This window comes from Hemiscyllium ocellatum, chromosome 48 (assembly GCF_020745735.1).
Source record: "Hemiscyllium ocellatum isolate sHemOce1 chromosome 48, sHemOce1.pat.X.cur, whole genome shotgun sequence".
Taxonomy (NCBI): Eukaryota; Metazoa; Chordata; class Chondrichthyes; order Orectolobiformes; family Hemiscylliidae; genus Hemiscyllium; species Hemiscyllium ocellatum.
Window position 1 is genome coordinate 21,744,881 of NC_083448.1, and position 21,837 is coordinate 21,766,717.

Genomic DNA, 21,837 nt, shown 5'->3' on the forward strand with positions numbered 1-21,837 from the left:
ATCAACATTGTGTATGTGAAATCATGTCTCTCGAACTGGATTGAAGAGGTGACAAAGAAGATTAATGAAGACAGAGCAGTCAACATTGTCGGCAAAGCATTCAACAAGATTCCACATGGTAGACTGGTTAGTAATGTTAGATCTCATGGGATCCAGGGAGAGCAAGCCAATCGGATTCAAACTTGGCTTGAAGATAGGAGACAGAGGGTGGTGGTGGAGGGTTGTTTTTCAGACTGAGGCCTGTGATCAGTGCTGTGCCACAAAGATCATTTTATAAATGATTTGAATGTGAATATAAGAAGTATTGTTAGTAAGTTTGCAGATGACACCAAAATAGGTGCTGTAATGGATAGTGAAAATGATTAACTCAGAGTACAACAGTTTCATAATCAGATGGACCAATGGGCCAAGGAGTTGGCAGATAGAGTTTAATTTAGATAAATGTGAGGCTTTCCATTTTGCTAAGGTAAACCAGAACAGGATTTATACAGTAAATAGTAGGTCCCTGCAGAGTATTGCTGAACAAAGACGTAGGGGTGCAGGTTCATGGTTCCTTGAAAATAGAGTTGCAGATAGACAGGGTGATGAAGAAGATGCCTTCATTGGTCATAACACTGAGTATAGGAGTATAGGAGCCACTGTCATGTTGTGGCTGTACAGGACATTAGCACATTTTTGAGAAGATTTGTAACTCAGGTTGAGGTTCTGGATGTAAGTTTGCTTGTTGAGCTGGAAGGTTTGTCTTCAGATATTTTGTAACCATACCAGGTAGCATCATCAGTGAGCCTCTGGTGAAGCACTATTGTTCGTGACCCACTTTCTATTTATGTGTTTAGGGTTCCTTGGGTTGGTGATGTCATTTCCTGTGGTGACATAATTTCCTACAGTGATATCATTTCCTGTTGTTTTTTTTTCTCTCAGGGGGTGGTAAATGGGATCCAGGTCACTGTGTTTGTTGAGAGAGTTCCGGTTGGAATGCCATGCTTCTAGGAATTCTTGTGCATGTCTCTCTTTAGCTTGTCTGAGGATGGATGCATTGTCCCAGTCGAAGTGGTGTCCTTCCTCATCTGTATGTAAGGATATTAGTGACAATGGGTCACGTCTTTTTGTGGCAAGTTGATGTTCATGTATCCTGGTAGCCAGTTTTCTGCCTGTTTGTCCAATGTAGTGTTTGTTACAGTCCTTGCAAGGCATTTTGTAAATAGCAGTAGTTTGGCTTGTTGTCTGCAGAGGGTCTTTAATGTTCATTTCACTGCTGTTTGAGTGTGTTGGTGAGTTTGTGGGCTACCATGACGCCAAGAGATCAGAGTAGTCTGAGAGTCAGTTCCAAGATGTCTTTGATGTAGAGGAGAGTGGCTCGTGTTTCTGGATGTGTTTTGTCTGCATGCTTGAGTTTGTTGATGAGAAATCGGTGGACTATGCTCATTGGGTACCTGTTCTTTTTGAATAAGCAGTATAGGTGATTTTCCTCTGCTCTCCATAGTTCCTCTGTGCTGCAGTGTGTGGTGGCTCATTGAAATAATGTTCTAATGCAGCTTCATTTGTGGGTGTTGGGCTGATTGCTTCTGTAGTTCAGTATTTGGTCAGTGTGTTTTGTTTTCCTGGAGACGCAGGTTTGAAGTTTCCCATTGGCTGTTTGCTCTAATGCGACATCTAGGAATGGCAGTTTGTTGTTGTATTCCTCCTCTTTAGTGAATTTAATGCCAGTAGGGGTGTCATTGATGGCCTTGAAGATTTCCTCTCATTTGTTTTGTTCAGTGATGACAAAGGTGTCATCCGTGTAGAGGACCCAAAGTTTGGGTTGAATGGTTGGCGGAGCTGTTTGCTTGAATGTCTGCATTACTGCCTCTGCTAAGAACCCTGATATCGGAGATCCCATGGGTGTTCCATTGGTTTGTCTGGCGGTTTTGGTTTTGAAAGTGAAATGGGTGTTAGGCAGGTACATTGTTGAGGCCACTTTTGGAATACTGTGTTCAGTTCTGGTTGCCCTTCTATAGGAAGTATGTTGTTAAACTTGAGAGGGTGCAGAAAAGATTTACAAGGATGTTGCAGTGACTGGAGGGTTTGAGCTATTGGGACAGGTTGAATATGCTGGGACTTTTATCTCTGGAGTGTCAGAGACTATGGGGTGACCTTAGAGAGGTTAATAAAATCATGAGGGGTATTGATAAGGTGCATAGCCAAGGTATTTTTCCTCGGGTGGGGAAGTCCAAAACTAGAGGTGTGAGGGTAAAGATTTAAAAAGGACCCGAGGGATAACTTTTTGATACAGAGGGTGGTGCATGTACGGCATGAGCTGCCAGAGAAAGTGGTGGATGCTGATACAAGCCCAACATTTCAAAGACTCTAGATGGGCATATGATTAAGAAGGGTTTAAACGGAAATTGGTCAAATATTGGCGCGTGGGTCTAGGTCCAATTGGGGTTGTTTGGTCGATGCAGATGAGTTGGACTGTAGTGTCCGTTTCTGTGCTGTATTAATCTATGACTCTAAAAATGACACTTTCACATTCTTCCACATTGTGTTCCATTTACAAGATCTCTGCCCACTCATTTAACTTATCAACATCCCTCTACAGTCTCCTTATTTCATCATCATAATTTATTTATTACACCTCTTGATGTCATCAGCAAATTTGGCAACTGTACCTTTTAACCCTGCAAACACATGAGGTCCCAGCACCAATCCTTGTGGTATACCACTTGTACCTTGTCAATTTGAATAAAACCTATTTACATCTGCTTTCTCTTTCCTATTGGCCAGCCAAGCTTCTATCCATACTCCATAAAGCAGGAGCTTTTATTTTCCCCAATAACTTTGAATAACAAACACTTTATCAAATGTTTTCCAGAAGTGACAGTACAATATGTCCACCAGTTCCCCTTTATCTGCAGCCTGTGTTTTTTTTCCTCAAAGAACTCCAATAGATTGTTTAAAAATGACTTTTCTTTCTTGACACAATTAATTCTGCCTGATTATCTTGAAATTTTCATAGTGCCCTGCAATAATATTTTTAACGATAGTTTCTGACATTGCTTTGTGACAGATGTTGAATTAACCAGCCTCTAGTTTCCTGTCCTCTGTCTCCATCCCTTTTTTAACAAAGGTTTTACATTTGCTATCCAAGAAAACGAATGCATTCCTGCCAAAACTTAGGGCATCTTGGGAAACTGAAACCAATTTGCCAACTATCTCACTAAATACTTCGAAGACCCGAGATAAAGTTCACCAGGTTCCAAGCACTTGTCAGCCCACAGTGTGCAAATATTTACTCAATGTCACTTCTGTGATGATTGTGATTTTCCTGAGTCCCTCCCTCCGTTCCACTTCCTGATTTTTTGCTCATTCTGAGATTTCTTTTCTACTCAGAAGTGCTCTTACACAGAACTGAACTTTGTTTTTCTGCATTCCTCTCAAACTGCACAGTGAATTCTATCATATTATGGTCACTGTTCCCTAGGGATTTCTTCACCTTAAGCTCCCAAGTCAAAACTGCATCATTACATGTCACCATATCAAGAATTGGTCTTCCCTTTCAGGCTGTATGACACGTTATAGAATCATTCAGCATAGAAATAGGCTCTTCAACCCACTGTGTATATACTGACCAATAAACATTAAACTATACTAATCATAAACTATGCCCTCTTGTTCTTGTTGCTTTTATAAATGGAAACAGTTTCTCACTATGTTCTGTGTCCAGCCCCACTCATCATTTTGAAAATCTCTGTCAAATCCCTTCTCAACAGTCTTCTCTCCACAGCGAAAAGTCCCAGTATTTTCAACCTATCCTCATGCCTGAAGTTTCTCATTCCTGGAACCACTCTTGTTAAATCCTTTCTATGCTCTCTCCATTCATTCACATCTTTCCTCTGATGTGACATGTACAAGTGTACACATTACTCCAACTGAGGTCTAACAAGTGTCTTATACAAGCTCGCCATCACCTCCTTGCTCTTGTATTCGATGCCCCATCACTAAAGCTGAGAACACTGTGAGCTTTATTTACTGCTAATCGAAGTGCATCACCTCATACTTTCTCATTGCCACCTATCCAACCACTCCTCCAACTTCCCAAAGTTTCACCAGGTTATGCTTCATTCCCAGGTCCCAATCCACCAGTCAGGATTAATTTTTCAACCCTATCGTTTGAAAGAACCAACTTTTGTTTGTGTTCTGGGTGGTTTCTCTATTTGAGCTTAGCTATTTTCTGAACCAACCCAGACCAGCGTAAGTCCTTGGATCCGATGGGTAAGCGGCGTGTTTAAAATGGGACTGTATCAGGCAGCAGGCGCTGCCCAGTGTGTGGCGAGGCGAGGGGCATGGTCACTGCCCAGTGTGGGACAGAGAGGAGTTGCAGTGGGTTTGTTTTACTCAGTATGGGGCTGTAGTCACAGATGGTAAATCCAAAGGCTGGCCCTCTGTGTTGAGTGAAGTGATGCCAAATGAAGAAGTTGCAGGCTTATGTAGAAATCCTTCTCCTGTGTCACCAGTCCATGCATCTGGAAAGGAGAAATTAAGTCAGCTGTGATTGACTGTAATGGAAAATGATGCCATGTATGTGTGGAGCAATAGACTGACTTATGCTATTGGTGCTGACTCTGACAGTGAATGAAGATATTCATACAGTGGGTACAGTCTGACTGAACCCTAAGCCAGTCCCGAAGCAGCCTACCCAGGAGAATCAGAAGTAGCAGTCTCTGTCAGCAGGGTTCTGAGAGGCACTGTGTGAGTTAATGTCCAGTTCATTGCTCTGAACGTGGGCCAGATTCCATGTAAATAATCTGCTGAGCCTCTCTGCTCTCGCTCATTGCTGCAAATGAAAATGTTTTACACACTCAACTTCCATTCACACACAAGCAAACTCACTGTCCTTCACGAGTGACAGGAAATAGTTACAATCAAAAGCCGAACTTGAGAAGAGGACTTTAGACCAGCTGGTGAAGCGAGGGAGGCAGAGTCAGCCAGTCAGCAACCATAGTGCAGCTCATCTGAAACACAGCCAGAGCAACAGTAAGTCAATTTTTAAACTAGATTCTTGGCGCAGCTGAAATGTCTTTCTCATTCCCACAGCTGGTTTGGAATAAACAGTTTTTGTCAGAAGCCACCAGTGTGCTGCTTCTAATCTGTTTCTGAGAGTCTCATGAACAAACTGTGTGTGATCAGAATAGAATGGCTCTGGGTGTGTACAACTTTGTATCAGTTTGTCTGAGAATGTTTCAGTGTGTGTTACTGTCTACATCACTCTGTCTGTCTGTGTCAGTGTGTGTTACAGTCTATCACAGTGCCTGAGATTGTATCAGTATCTTTCTCATCTGTATCACACTGTCTTTTGACAATGTGTCAGTTTGTGTTACAGTCTGTATCACTGTATCTGTCTGTCTGAAAGCGTATCAGTCTCTTCCAATCTGTATCGCAGTGTCTGAGAGTGTGTCAGTGTGTGTTACGGTCTGTGTCACAGTGTCTGTGAGTGTGTCAATATGTGTCTCGGTGTCTGTTTTGGAGTTGGTTTTCACTTTGTGTTGCAGTATTAACACATCTGAAAGTGTGTCTCAGTACCAGTGAGCCCCTCTCAGTGGCTGTGACTTTCCTACTGTTTAAGCAGATTCGTGTCAGTTTGATCATGTGTTTCATTATGTAGGTGAACATGGTGAACATTGTGTCCATTTGTGAATGTAGATGTGTTTTTTCTGCATGTTATAGATCTTTGTGTCTGTGCTTCTGGAGCGTGTTCCTGGATTTGATTTTGAGTGTTTGTATATATGCGTGTACTTTGCAATGTATTTGTGTGTTTGATTTTCTGTGCAAGCATACTTGACTGTGTTATTGTGTGCACACACACGTGTATGTGAACGGGTGAACGTTTACATGTGCGTAATCTTATGTTTATGCCGAGGATTTATCTGTCTGTGTTTCATATTGGTGTGAATGTCTGTTCATTGTTGTGTTTCTTCATCTATGTCAGTTGTACATGTGTCTGTTTGTGTTTTTTTGTGTGTGTCTGTGTGCACACTCCAAGATGTCTATTTCATTCTTGTCCCAGTTTTCTTCGACGTAATTTCTGACTTGTTTAGTATAAGAGGGTCAGAGGCGTTGTTGCCCGATTGGTGAATACAGACTTTATTGCTTTGTTTCTGGGCAGGGATTTGGCGAGAGATGATCAGCAGTTCACAGCCTTTCTGGGTCTGTATGGAATCTACAAAGTGAACCAAATGGGAACTGGATATCTTGGCCATTGTTGACAGTAAGACAATTACAATCGTGATGAGGCGGATTTGTAAACTCCATTGGTGAAAATGGCCTTAACTGGCCTCAGTACAGAAGTAAACTTACTAGGGCTTATGTGGTGCAGTGACAGTTTCCTTACATGTCCCAAAGGACTGGGTTCAAGTCCCACCTGTTTCAGAAATGTGTTGTAATGTTCCTGTACATGTTGGGTAGAAATTTCTATTAAAAAATTTCCTTTGGAGGCAGCTTACACACAGCAGTGGGACATTCCAGTTGAAATGGGTAACTTTTTCTGAAAGAACAAAGTGCATTTCCCTGGACAAGAGTTTTGAATAGGTATTAACAGATGAAGCATTGCAGTTAGTGTCAGAATGCAGGAAATATAATGATGACAGAAAGCAGCAAGGATATAATAACTGGGGATTGTCTTTCGTGGTGTTGCTTCAGGGATAAGAATTTGCTAGGACACCATGGAGAGTGATCCTGTTCTTCATACTACACCATACAATCTTTTACGTCAACCTCAGAGAGTTCACAGTGTGGTGTTAAGTGCCTCATGTAACAAAAAATTACATCTGAGGTGCAGCACTCCCTCAGTATTGACCTGACAACAGTGCAGCACTCGCTCAGTACTGACCTGACAACAGTGCAGCACTCGCTCAGTACTGACCTGACAACAGTGCAGCACTCGCTCAGTACTGACCTGACAACAGTGCAGCACTCGCTCAGTACTGACCTGACAACAGTGCAGCACTCGCTCAGTACTGACATGCGTCAATGTAGACAGGAACATTTGAACAGAATTAGGCCATTCAGCTCATTGTATCTATTGTAATATTAAATATGATCATGGCTGATTAAATACTTAAGTGCCTATTAATCACACTCTCTATAACTCTGCATGCTATTGACAATCAGCAATGTATTTATATATGTTCAAGGAATGAAATACCGCATCCCTCCATGATACAGAATTCCAAAATTCAGCACCGTTGAGTGAAAAAAATTCTCCTTATCTTTAAGTTGTGTCCCCTGGCTCTATACTCCCAAACCAGTTGAAACATCTTTCCTGCATCTGCCTGTCTATCCCTTTTAGTATACCCAAAGTTTCAATGAGACCAGCTCTCTTTCTTCAAAACCCCTGAGAATATAGACCCAGTTTAACCAGTCTGCCTTCACAGCATAGTTCCACCATCCCAGGAGTAAGTCTGGGTGAACCTTTGTTCACTCCCTCGGTGGCAATAATATCTTACCTGAGGTAAGGAAACCAAAACTGCACACAGCATCCAGATGGGGTCGAACCAAGCTCTTATCCGATTGAAGCAAAACCTCACTACTCCCGTCCTCAAATCCTCTTAGAATAGAAAACAATATTCCAATAGGCTTCTTAATAACTTGCTGTTCCTGTTTGTTAAGTCTTCAGTGATTTATCAACAAGGACCCTAGTCCCAACATCTACACTTTCTAGTCTCTCACTATTGAGAAATACTTTGCATGCCTGTTCTTCCTACCAAAGTGGATAATGTCACATTTTTCAACATTATATTCCATCTGCCATGTTTTTGCCCAATTGTTAGACCTGTCTAAATTCTCCTGACGCTACTTTATGTCTTGTTCACTGCACACATTCCCAGTTAGCTTTGTATCAAGTGAAAATTTGGAAAAATTGCTTTTTTTTTTGCCATTTATATAATTGCTTTGGGTGTGAAATCAGGAGGTATAGTTAGTAAGTTTGCAGATGACACCAAAATTGGAGGTGTAGTGGACAGCGAAGAAGGTTACCTCAGATTACAACAGGATCTTGATCAGATGGGCCAATGGGCTGAGGAGTGGCAGATGGAGTTTAATTTAGATAAATGTGAGGTACTGCATTTTGGAAAGGTAAATCAGGGCAGGACTAACACACTTAACGGTAAGGTCCTGGGGAGTGTTAACGAACAAAGAGACCTTGGAGTGCAGGTTCATAGTTCCTTGAAAGTAGGCTCATAGGCAGATTGGATAATGAAGATGGTGTTTGGTGTGCTTTCCTTTACTGGTCAGAGCATTGAATACAGGAGTTGGGAGGTTATGTTTCGGCCGTACAGGACATTGGTTCGGCCACTTTTGGGAAATTGTGTGCAATTCTGGTTTCCCTCCTATAGGAATGTTGTTGTCAAACTTGAAAGTTTTCAGCAAAGATTTACAAGGATGTTACCAGGAATGGAGGGTTTGTGCTTTAAGGAGAGGCTGAACAGGCTGGAACTGTTTTCCCTGGAGCATCGGAGGCTGAGGTGTGATCTTATAGAGATGTATAAAATCATAAAGGACGTGGATAGGGTAAATAGACACAATTATTTCCCTGGAGTGGGAGAGTCCAGAGTTAGTGAGCATAGGTTTAGGGTGAGAGGGAAAAGATTTAAAGGGAGCCTAAGGGGCATCTTTTAAATGCAGAGGGTGGTGCTTGTTTGGAATGAGCTGCCAGAGGAAGTGGCAGAGGCTGGTACAATGATAACATTTAAAAGCCATCTGGACAAGTATATGAATATGAAGGGTTCAGAGAGATATGGGCCAAGTGCTGGCAAATGGGACTAGATTAATTTAGGATCTCTGGTTGGCATGGACAAGTTGGACTGAAGGGTCTGTTTTCTTGCTCTACATCTCTGTGAGTCCATGACTGTATTTGCTCTAGTGTCTTGAGTGAGTACTCAGACTCTGGGGTGACATGAGCTATCGCTGACACTCTGTTGGATGTGACTTACTGAGTACACCAGTGAGTGGAGTTGCAGAAGGAAAGGGAGAGCCTCTATCTACTTCATTCACGCTTATGTTGAAAATTATTGTGTTCTGCCATGATGCTGCTCTGACAGCTACTCCTCATGTCCCTTGCTCAGATAGCTAGCTTCATTGAGCATCTAGGTCAATGGGTATTCGAGCTTGAGTGAAGACCCCAATGTAGATCATTACTGTCTTCGCTCAATGTTGTTTCTGATCAGAACAAATTCATCATCATTGTCTCACCCATTCCCACCTATGCACTAACTGCATCCCTTGCCACCCTACTCTGCTACCCCATGACCCTACCCTATCACACACCTCACACTGCCCTTCCTCTCCCCAACACTCTCCATTCCTCCCTCTCCAACATCTTTGCCATCCCACCTCCCTCGCTGCTTCAGCAACCCACACCTGAATCTTGGATCTCCAAGTTGTGGTTCTTGCCACAAACACACAGTGCAGTGAGGCCTGTGTAAATATTAAGTCCAATGCTCTTTCTTTAAGAACGCCAGCTTGATGCAGCTCACGTGAGCATGAAACAATAATGCTAATTAAGCAACGACAGACTTCCCCTGAATTACATTGCTCAATTCTCCCACTTTCTTCTACCCCAGCTGCCAAGAACTGTGCCACTGATTGAACAACTGAGGGAAAGAGGGGCTGCCTTCAACCCAACTTGTCTGCTGGCCTCAGCTCTCTCTCCCACAAAGGAAGGGACTTTACTTTTACAAAGTTTCACAGAGTTGGTGCCAGGAACAGCACAGAGGGCGGCACAGGAACTGATCAGTGAGTCACTGATCCCTTGAGCTACAGCTTTGAATGGACGCACACAGCTCAGTGAACTGGCAGTCTTGGCTTTAACCCTTCAGTAGCAAGACTACAGAGAGATTTTGGCAGTGATTTACAGACTGGAGTCCAATCTTGGTGAGTTTTATTATATAAACCTGATTATCCAGGGGTGAGTTCCAGTGCTGACTCTCATCGATGGGTCAGTGTGGTTTGTTGCTGTTCAGCCGTGTGGTTTGAGGATGTTGTTTGGTTAACTGAGTACCAGTAACCAGAGCTGAACTAATAACCAAATTGCTGTTTGATGTGCTGGCCAGTTAACTGTGTCCTCACACTTAATGGCTTGTGCACCTCATAATGTGGCATATAGACAGAGGGCAGCTGTTCAACTAGAGTAGGCATCATGATCAGAACCAATCACTTCTTCACCACAATGATGTAACTTCAGGTGCCTCTTGATAAACTCCAGCATAATGAGCAGGACTGATAGTCCTAGCCCCATGTTGAGTGAGTTCCGCACTGTCAGTACTGAAGGAGTGCTGCATTGTTAAAGTCAGTATTGAGGGATTTCTGCACTGTCAGATAGTCATTACTGACGGAGTGTCACACTGTTGGAGTGCTGTGCTGTCAGAGAGTCAGTGTTGAGAAGGTGCTGTTAAATTGAAGCCTCATGTGGGGATATAAAAAATGGTACAGGCACATTCTGTCGCTGGCTAACATCTGTCTGTCAGATTAGCTGGTCGCTATCTCAGTGCTGTTTTTGGGAACTTATTGTGCACTAATTGGCAGTTGTGTCTGCCCATTAAAACAGTGAAAATCTTTGTGAAAATCTTTTGTTCACTGTCTACTTACTTAAAGCTCTCCAAGAAGAAGTGGAAGGTGTGACAGAGCTGTAAGTTTTTCCTGTGGTGCCCTGACTGTGAGAAATTAATCCAGAGAGAAGACTGGTATATAGTTCTGCATCAACCCAGCCCTCTCTGTCTTCCAAATTCAGAGTCCCTTTGCAATAAATGTGTGTGTGGTTTGGCTCAGTGTTATGGAAAAGAATGAGTAATATTGGCCACTTGGAAAGCTATACACAATTGCCGGATCCAAGCAGTGGCACCTCGGGGAATGAGTGTGTCTCAGAGAGAAACAGAATCTAATACAATAACATGTTGAATTCTGTGTATTGGCCACTCAGGAACTCCACAGTGGAGTCTTGTACTAGTCTTTATAACTGTATTGTTATAAAACTTGGGAACAGCATTGATAATGAAATGCACAATATTGAGCATCTAATATTCAAAATTAAACCTGCAGTAGTCACAATTCAGATTAAATTAGATTAGATTACTTACAGTGTGGAAACAGGCCCTTCGGCCCAACAAGTCCACACCGACCCGCTGAAGCGCAACCCATCCATACCCCTACATTTATCCCTTACCTAACACTACAGGCAATTTAGCATGGCCAATTCACCTGACCTGCACATCTTTGGACTGTGGGAGGAAACCAGAGCACCCGGAGGAAATCCACGCAGACGCGGGGAGAATTTGCAAACTCCACACAGTCAGTCACCTGAGGCGGGAATTGAACCCGGGTCTCCGGCGCTGTGAGGCAGCAGTGCTAACCACTGCTTGTATTCAGCTTGTAATATTCAGCATCACAATATTACCCGTATGAAGTTTTGAGATAGCCCAATGACATGCAGGAAGAGATCTCCAATATACAGCATTAACCATTTCATCTGCATTATTAACTCTGCCATGTAAATAGAAAAGAAAATGTGTTGCTGGTTAAAGCGCAGCAGGTCAGGCAGCATCCAAGGAACAGGAAATTCGACGTTTCGGGCAAAAGCCCTTCATCAGGAAGGGCTTCTGCCCGAAACGTCGAATTTCCTGTTCCTTGGATGCTGCCTGACCTGCTGCGCTTTAACAAGCAACACATTTTCAGCTCTGATCTCCAATATCTGCAGACCTCACTTTTTACATGTAAATAGAAACCCAAGTGCACTCTTAGGTCTGAAAGTCAGTCATCTCAGCTCCAAGACATCACTGCAGGAGTCCTTCAGGGTAGAGTCCTAGGCCCAGCCATCGCCAACAACCACAACCATCTTCCTTCCTGTCAGATATGGCTCCAGCCAATGGAGAGTCATTTCCCTCATTCCCATTCATTTCCAGTTTTGCTGAAGCTCCTTTGTGCCACATTAGTCTAGGGTAGGAATAGGTCCAGTCAAGGATAGTAGTGGGAAGTTGTGCGGGGAGGTTGAAGAAATTGGGGAGACACTGAATGAATACTTTTTGTCAGTATTCACTCAGGAACAGGACATTGTTGCTGATGTGAATATTGAGTCACAATTAATTAGAGTGGATGGCTTTGAGGTATGTAGGGAAGAGGTGTTGGAAATTCTGGAAAGGATGAAAATAGATAAGTCCCCTGGGCCTGATGGCATTTATCCTAGGATTCTCTGGGAAGCAAGAGAGGAGATTGCAGAGTCATTGGTCTTGATTTTTATGTCCTCATTGTCTACAGGAATAGTGCCAGATGACTGGAGGATGGCAAATGTGGTTCCCTTGTTCAAGAAGGGGAGTAGGGATAACCCTAGTAACTATAGGCCGATGAGTCTCACTTCTGTTGTGGGCAGAGGCTTAGAGAGAATTGTTAAGGATAGGATTTATGAACATCTGGATAGGAATAATGTGATCAAGGATAGTCAGCATGGTTTTGTGAAGGGCAGGTCGTGCCTCACAAACCTTATTGAATTCTTTGAGAAGGTGACTAAGGAGGTGGACGAGGGTAAAGTGGTAGATGTGGTGTATATGGATTGTAGTAAGGCGTTTGATAAGGTTCCCCATGGTAGGCTAATGCAAAAAATACGGAGGTATGGCATTGAGGGTGAGTTGGAGGTTTGGATTAGGAATTGGCTGGCTGGAAGAAGACAGAGGGTAGTAATTGATGGTAAAGGTTAACCTTGGAGTGCAGTTACTAGCGGTGTTCCGCAAGGATCTGTTTTGGGACCATTGCTGATTGTCATTTTTATAAATGACCTGGAGGAGGGGCTAGAAGGCTGGGTGAGCAAGTTTGCGGATGATACGAAAGTCGGTGGAGTTGTTGACAGTGAGGAAGGATGTGGCAGGTTCCAGCGGGATATAGATAAGCTGCAGAGCTGGGCAGAAAGGTGGCAAATGGAGTTCAATGCAGGTAAGTGTGAAGTGATTCACTTTGGTAAGAGTAACAAGAAGATGGAGTACTGGGCTAACGGTCAGATACTTGGTAGTGTGGATGAGCAGAGGGATCTTGGTGTCCATGTACACAGATCTCTGAAAGTTGCCACCCAGGTAAATAGTGCTGTGAAGAAGACATATGGCGTACTGGCTTTTATTGGTAGAGGAATTGAGTTCCGGAGTCCTGAAGTCATGTTGCAGTTGTATAAGACTCTGGTGTGGCCGCATCTGGAGTATTGTGTGCAGTTTTGATCGCCATACTATAGGAAGAATGTGGAGGCATTGGAACAGGTGCAGAGGAGGTTTACCAGGATGTTGCCTGGTATGGTAGGAAGATCGTATGAGGAAAGGCTGAGGCACTTGGTGCTGTTTTCATTGGAGAAAAGAAGGTTTAGGGGAGATTTGATAGAGGTGTCCAAGATGATTAGGGATTTAGATAGGGTTGACAATGAGAACCTTTTTCCACATATGGAGTCAGCTATTACGAGGGGGCATAGCTTTAAATTAAGGGGTGGTTGGTATAGGACAGGTGTTAGGGGTAGATTCTTTACTCAGCGAGTCATGAGTTCATGGAATGCCCTGCCAGTAGCAGTGGTGGACTCTCCCTCTTTATGGGCATTTAAATGGGCATTGGATAGGCATATGGAGGATAGTGGGCTAGTGTAGGTTAGGTGGGCTTGGATCAGCGCAACATCAAGGTCCAAAGGGCCAGTACTGCGCTGTATTTTTCTATGTTCTATGTTCTAGTCCTAGTCAAATGCTGCCATGGTTTCAAGGGTAGTCACTCTGACCTCACCCATTAGGCAAAGAAGCATAGACTTTTACAGTACAGAAAGAGGCTATTTGGCTCACTGTTTCTGACCCCGCTCTGAATAGAGTGACCCAGCGAGTCCTGTTCTCTAGCCCTACCTCTGTAGCTCTCTAAGTTCATCTCTTTGAAATATGTATCCAACTCTCTTTGGAACCTGCCTCCACCACTCTCCCAGGTAGTGCATTCCTAACAGTTCTGAGTAAAGAAGTTTCTCCTCATCTCACTCCTAGCTCTCTTGCTGAAAATCTTGAAATTGTGATCCCTTATTACTAACTAGTGAAATCAGAATATTTTTCTTTACCCTATCAAAATTGATCACAATTTTGAATATCTCAGTAAGGTCTCCTCTTAATCTTCTCTGCTCCAAGGGGAATAAGCCCAATATCTCTAATTTTTCCATGTATCTAAAGTCCCTCATTCATTCATGATATCATTCTATTCAATCTCCTTTGCACTCTCTCCAGGGCTTTAACATCTTTCCTTTGCTAAGGTGCCCAGAATTGAACACAATACTCTAAATGTGGGCTGACCAATGGTTTATTTTTAGCATCACTTCCTAGCTTTTATACACTGTGCCTCTATTTCTGAACCCAAGGATTGAATAAACCTTCTTAATAACTGTTTCAACTTGCCTGGCCACCTTCACAGAATTATGCATGTGGATTCCCTGTGTTCCTGTACTCCCCTCAGAATTGTACCATTAGCCTGTGTTGTCTCTTCATGTTTCTTTTACCAGAATGCATGATTCCACATTTCTCTGCATTGAAATTCATCTGCCAGATGGGAGAAAGTGGGGACTGCAGATGCTGGAGATCAGAGTCGAGAGTGTACTGCTGGAAAAACACAGCAGGTCAGTGAGCATCTGAGGAGTAGGAGAATCAACGTTTCGGGCAAGAGCCCTTCATCAGGTATCATCCTGGTGAAGGGCTCTTGCCTGAAACATCAACTCTCCTGCTCCTTGGATGCTCCCTGACCTGCTGTGCTTTTTTAGCACCACACTCTCAACCTTCATTTGCCAGGTGTCAGAACATTTGGCCAACTTGTCAGTGTTCCTCAGAAGTCGCTCGGTGTCGTCCTCATAATTCACTATCTTCCCTCTGAACATTTAGAGGTTTTGTCTTTAACACCCATCTCCAAATCATTTACATAAATAGTAAAAGCAAGAGTCCCAACACCAATCTGTGGGGACCACTTTCAACCTGTCTCCAATCTGGAAAATATCCATCTCTACCTACACTATCTTTTAGCCAACTTCTAACCCATGTTGCCAAGGCCCCATCAATCCCAAACGTTTCTAATTTGCTGACCAACCTACCTTGGGGCACTGTATCAAATGATTTCTGAAAGTCCAAATGTACAACATTCACAGCATTGCCCTCATCCACTACCTGTGTAACCTCATCAAAAATTCAAATTAATTTGTCAGATATGACCTTCCCTTGACAAAGCTACATTGACTGTGGAGTAGTAACTTATTTTTCTCCAAGCATATATTTATCTTATCCCATATTATGGCTTAGATGAGTTTTCCCATTCTGAGATCAAGCTGATGGGTCTGTCGTGGGCTGGAATATCCTTTGACCCTTTCTGAAACAACAGTGTCACATTTCCAACCCTCAGTCCCCTGGGGCAAATCCTGTGTTCAGAATGGCCTGGAAAATTGCTGTCAACGGCTTCGTTACTCGCTTCCTCACCTCTGTCTCAGTAATCTATAATGCATTCCATCGGGGCCTGGCGACATCTCTACCTGGAGTCCTGGTAGCCTCTTTAGCAACTCTTCTTTATCTATCACTGTATTGCTCAGTTGCTGAACACACACATTGTCAACTGGGCCGTTGTTACGCTTTTCTACTTTGATAAAAACAGAAGCAACGTACTCATGATGTACCTTTGCCATATCCTTTGTTTCAATAAGCAGCTTACCCTGCTTGTTCCTTATGGGCCCCCACTCTATCCTTTGCTAATCTTTCACTATTAATAAGTTCACCAAATGTTTTAATGTTTGTTTTAATGTAGCCTCATTCTTCCTGTTAGCCTTCCTTATTACAAACTTTTGCCTCTATCCTGCTATTGAGATGTTCTTCCTGACTTCTGTTGTAATTATTATTCCAGTATGCATCATATGCTATTGTCAAAAAGTATCTTGGGGTTTGGTGGAAGCCAGATACCTTCCAGTCTTATCCGTAGACGGACAGGTTACAATTGGAGATAGAGCCGAAGTTGTTTGTTCCAGTAATAAAGTGAAATAGAGTGGTGCTGGAAAAGTACAGTAGTTCAGGCAGCATCTGTGGAGCAGGAAAATCGACGTTTCGGGTTTTTACCTAGTTTTTACCCAGTAATAAAGTGACCTTTTCAAATAATCTGTGCTGATCTCCTTTGGCCAGTAATATGAAATGCATAATTTGAATCCATTTCAACACTATTTTGATTATTAATTTATCATCTGAAGCACTTTATTCATCACCAGTTGCTCTGAATAACTCTATGATTTCCACCAAGCAGTAAATGGATGTTTCAAATCCTGTTGCAAAGAAATTGGAAAGAGATTAATGATTAAATTGAGGCAGCAACTGAATTTATTACTACGTTCAGTCAGTGGTAATTGTATGTTCAATTGTATGTTCAGTCAGTCAGTAACTCAATAATTGCACTGAGTAAGTAATTTAGTTATAAAATTCTTTCAGTGCAGCAAAGTAAAAATAACCTCAGTCCTGATGTAGTTCATCCCAACCCTCATAATCACCACAAATTTTAATGTCTCTGTCAGTTCCCCTCAATGCTCACTCTATTCATTAAGGTCACCACAGGGATGACCTGTTTTCAAATGATTGTAATCTGCAAAGATGATTTGTCCTTTAAAGAGTAACCGTGGTGGAATTGCCCCAAAAAATATCAGGATCACATTTTGATTTCATACTTTTCGTGATCTCTGATGACTCATCACGAGTTCTGGGTTTTGAGTGGCAATATTTCCTTGAATTTCAACAGATAAGTGTGTACACTGTGCTGGGCTTGTACTGAACAAATCCAGTCCTCCTGATAATGGTCACAGCTCCTGAAATCACTTACCACTTATTAATCACAATAACCACAGTTTATTGTGGCTATAGATTATCACCATGGAGACTGAAGGAAACTTTTCTGTTCCGGTATTAAAGTGACAGAAAAATCTAAAGAATTTGAGAAGAGAGTGCATGTGTATCTGTGGGGTGGGGAACTGGAACAGGAGTAGGTCATTCAGTCTGCCCCACAATTCAATTCATGACAGACTGCAAACTTCCATGCCTTTTACTCACCCCATCCACATAGCTCTGAACACTATTGGTAATCAGAAACCTATCAATCTGTGCATTAAATATACTCAACAGTCCTCTGACATTGAGAATTCCAAAGTGTCACAACCCTCTGAGTAAAATAATGTCTCCTCATCTCAGCCCAACATGGTTTCCCCTTAGTTTTAAATGGTCCCCCTAGTTCTAGATTCCCCCAACCAAGGAAACATCTGAGTTGCCTCTACCTTATGTAATTATCCCTTCGCGTATTTGTAACTTTCAATGAGATCAGCTCAAGTTCTTCAGAACTCTACAGAATACAGATCCATTTTGTCCACCAAGTCTCTCTTCATGGACAGTTCCACCTTCCTGGGAATAAGTCTGGTGAACCAGAAATAGATTCAAAATGATGCACTTCATATTACTGGCCATTGGAGGTCAGCTCAGACTATTTGAAAATGCCACTTTACTGTTGGACCAGTCTCTATTTCCAATTGTAGCCTGCTCATCAATGGATAAGACTGTAAGGTATCTGGCTAGTCCCAAACCTCACGCTGGCAATAATATTTTCCTGAGGTAAAGAAACCAGCTGCACAAAATACTCCTGGTGTGGCCTAACCAAGCTCATATCCAGTTGAAGCAAGACCTCAGCACTGCTGTCCTCAAATCCTCTCAGAATTAAAGTCAACTTTCTAATAGCCTTCTTAATAATTTGCTGTACCTACTTATTAGCCTTCAGTGACTTAACAAGGACACCGAGTCCAACATCTACACTCTGCAGCCAAAGTGGGTAACTTCACATTCGTTATATTCCATCTGCCATGTTTCTGCTCATTCACTGAGTCTGTCCCAATCCTTAAGTTCATTAAACATGATTTCCTATTCACAAATCTATGCTGACAATGCTCAACCTGATCATTGTTGTATAATTGCCTGTTCGCACCATCCTTTTTTACAGATTCTGACATTTTCACTCTGACTGATGAAAGGTAGCAAGTCTGTAGCTCCATGTTTTCTCTCTCATTCCTTCTTAAATAGTGGAGTGATACTTGCTACCTTCGAATACGCAGCAATCATGTGTGCTGTTTGGCTGTGCATGTAGACCTAAAAACCTCCGCGTATGTCTGTCTGTCTGTGCGGGTGTGTGAGAGTACAGTAGAGTGTTCAGAGTTCCAGCAATGAAATGCTTGATATATGAGGAAGGTTTGTGGACTCTGGACCTATACTCGATGGAGTTAAGAAGGATGAGGGGCCATCCAATTGAAACCTACAGAATACTGAATGGCCTGGATGAAGTGGACATTGGGAAGATGTTTCCATTGGTAGGAGAGACTAGGACCTGAGGACGCAGCCTTTGAATAAGGGGAAGAGCTTTTAGGTCAGAGATGCAGAGCAACTTCTTCAGCCAGAGAGTGGGGAATCTATGGAATTCATTGCCACAGAAGGCTGTGGAGGCCAGGTCATTGAGTATATGTAAGACGGAGATAGATAGGTTCTTGAGAATCTAGGGGATCAAGGGTTACAGGGAGAAAGTGGGAGAACAGGGTTGAAAAACTTATCAGCCTTAATTGAATGGTGGAGCAGACTCGATGGGCTGAATGGCCTAATTTCTGCTCCTATATCTTATGGTCCTATGATCAGTGTCAGTGTTCCTGTGCACTCATGGGCAAGTGATTGGGATGGATTTTCCTACACTCTGTTCCATTGTATCTGACAGTTTGCTGTCCTGAGATTTCTAGCATATCCATTGTTAACTCCCTGGTCAGAGGGAGTGAGAAACCTGGGCGGGTAGACTGTTTGATGTTCACTTCTGCTCCTGTTTTGAGGCTCCTAAATATATTCTGGTTCTGGTGCTTAACTGGACTAACAGCGAGACCCAGCATGTCTCTCACAACACTTATGTTGTTTTGTGTGTGTGTGTGAGCTGGCTTTATGTGGATTCATAGCCTGCTAATGGGCTGTGTGCAGACAGGGAACACTGACACTCTGAGCAGCCTTTACACTGAAGCACCTGCATGCATCCAGCTCCTGTTGTGTGCTCTGGTGTGACACTAGTATGTCAGTCAGTGTGGCACTGAAGCATCTGTTACCATGACACTGAAGCCAGACATTGTGTTACAGGGAACAACATCAGTTGTATTGATGAGAGCCTTGTTTACTCAATGACCATGTGGGCTGGAGTGATCTTGGAATTATCTACCTGCAGAGTGGCTGGACAGTGGGACTTTCTGGGTGCTGAGAATGCCTTTACTGGGTGCTTGTGTTTTTTGTAGTCTGTGTCCTTCCTTATGTCTTGGTGCTGGGTTTGGAGAAAGGAAGTGTATGGCCCTCAAACTGGCTGTTACATTTTCTTAGTTACCCTTTCAATGTTTCTCTGTACAGATCCATAAAGAAAGCCAAGATATGGAACTGAAGCAAACATTCCCCACAGCTTCCAGAATGGATTCACAGGTAGTAGTATCTTATACCTGAGGCTTGTGAAGCTATTAACCATTGTTACTTCATGCTGACAGGCAGAAGACTTTGTGTTCATTGCCTCCAGTTAGAGTTTTGAATATTCTCACTTCCTGTCCCAGCCAGATTGATTGTTGATATCTGCTGGAACAGATTCCCGAGTGCAGGAAGTGCTGTGTTTGCTGTTTAATTCACAACTTGGAGAGTGCGTGGATGCACCCCACACTGACACTGTGTAGTTTCTCAAGAGTTCCTGACACTGTGTAGTTTTTCGACAGGTTTGTCACTCGATGGACCAGATCTGGGCGGCACTGTGGCACAGTGGTTAGCACTGCTGCCTCACAGCAACAGAGACCTGGGTTCAATTCCCGACTCAGGCGACTGACTGTGTGGAGTTTGCACGTTCTCCCCGTGTCTGCGTGGGTTTCCTCCGGGTGCTCCGGTTTCCTCCCACAGTCCAAAGATGTGCGGGTCAGGTGAATTGGCCATGCTAAATTGCCTGTAGTGTTAGGTAAGGGGTAAATGTAAGGGTATGGGTGGGTTTCGCTTCGGCGGGTCGGTGTGGACTTGTTGGGCCGAAGGGCCTGTTTCCACACTGTAAGTCTAATCTAATCTAATCTCTTGACGCGTATGTGCATCTCTAACTGACCTGTTTCCTCAGTACACATGTATATCTTAGTCTCTGGGAAAGAGCTTTGATCTCTGATAGTACAGCAGCTTTTTTCTATCTTTTGGATTCATTCTGTCTTGTGAACTTTGCTCTGTTATTGGTTTGATGTTCCATCGACAAACTCTCTTCCTCCTGTCATTTACCAGCTGTTGGAATTTGCACTCTCTGCCACGTCTCCTTTCGACGTCTCATCCTGTGGAACTCGATTCCTTCTCAATCACATTCTATAGGCAGCCTATGAAAACACAGCCATGAACAACTTGTTCATTTATCTCATCTTTTAATCATGCCACTGTCCCACACACACTGTCTACAAACCAATCCGGGATCTCTGACCTTCATTCTTCAGATCAGCTATCATCTTTTCCTGGGTTCTCCCTGGCACCCAATTCCTTGCTATCTCTATATCCCAAATGATTCCATGGGATCTCTATGTACAGGATGATTCCTTTCTATTTAAACTTCTTCTGAACCCTTCAACGAACTGACAGATGGACCATTCAGTCCTAGAACAGTGCAGCAATCAGTACTGGCCCTCCAAAAGTGCACAGTTCCCTCTGTACTGGCCCTTCAAAACTGCAGCACTCCCTCAGTTACTAACCCTCTGAATGTGTCGCATTGCCTCAATTCAAGGTCAGCAGTTCTTAATATGTCAATTGTTAAGTTCCTTCCATCGGTTCCGATACAGGCATGGTAGCTGATCCTTATCAACATTTATCTGACTTACGAGCCTTGTTTTCTCAGGATGGGCCTGTATGTCAACCCAAAATCTTCCTGGTTTCCAAACACACGAGTGTCCAGCTGGCTGAACAACCAGGTGGAACTTTCCAGAGGAGGATTCCGTCACCAATGGAAGCTGCAACACCTCCCTGCTCCAGCTCTGACAGTGTGCCCACACCCGATGACTTTGACCCTTCGCAGCGTTTGAATCAACTGAAGACGGAGCTCCATGTTTCTCCAGGAACAGCCATCAATGGATGGACTGAACCACGCAATCCAGCTCTGGTAATGAATCCCAGTGACAGTCGCCACACAGGGTCACAGAGCTGCAGAGAAGTTTGACTCCTGGAAAAAGAGGGACAGTTGTAGCAAGGATACAAAATGAGCTGAGAGTTAGGAAACTGAGAGGAGTGGTGAACAATTGTTGTGTGGACTGGTATAAGCTTTTTATTTGATGTTGGGACCTTTGCTGCCCTTGGTGGCTATTACAGAGTCAGTTTGGTGCACCACACACAAGTTTGAAACCTCGTGCCTAGTGAACTGTGAAGGAGAGAGTGTGGGAACCTTTGAAAGATACGGACAAGGTGCTGGAGTGGGCAGACTGATGGTAGATAAAATTCAGTGCAAAGAAGCATGAAGTGATTGATTTCGGGAAGAGGAATGCTGAGAGTCTAAAGTAATGAGTGCATCTCTAAAGAAGCTGCAGGAGCAGAGCATGTATAGGTGCATAATTCCTTAGAGGTAATTGGACAGGAGGAGAGAGCAGTTGATAAAGTATACAGTGTCCTCAGCTTTTACTAAAATTAGAAACATAGAAGATAGCCATTCAGACCTTTTATTCATTCTGATCATGGCAAGAGGTAAAGATCAGTGTAGGGGGATTGGGTTTGAATAATGGGACGTTGGCACCAGTAGGGAAGGAGGGAACTGTTACGA

At 43.2% G+C, this 21,837-nt stretch overlaps 1 protein-coding gene across 3 annotated transcripts in view; it reads left to right on the forward strand.

Annotated features, from left to right (window-relative positions):
* The first annotated feature begins 4,827 nt into the window (after window positions 1-4,827).
* Window positions 4,828-21,837, forward strand: part of LOC132836943 (vinexin-like) — a 53,609-nt gene continuing 36,599 nt past the window's right edge. The window contains exons 1-5 of one of the 3 annotated variants that reach the window (XM_060856522.1): window positions 4,828-5,013; window positions 6,143-6,244; window positions 9,597-9,906; window positions 19,440-19,511; window positions 20,926-21,186. In XM_060856522.1, coding sequence (XP_060712505.1) covers window positions 19,461-19,511; window positions 20,926-21,186 — 312 coding nt within the window. In that variant the 5' untranslated portion in view covers window positions 4,828-5,013; window positions 6,143-6,244; window positions 9,597-9,906; window positions 19,440-19,460. The remainder of the gene's footprint in view (window positions 5,014-6,142; window positions 6,245-9,596; window positions 9,907-19,439; window positions 19,512-20,925; window positions 21,187-21,837) is intronic. The other 2 variants (XM_060856521.1, XM_060856523.1) reach the window with 2 other exon arrangements.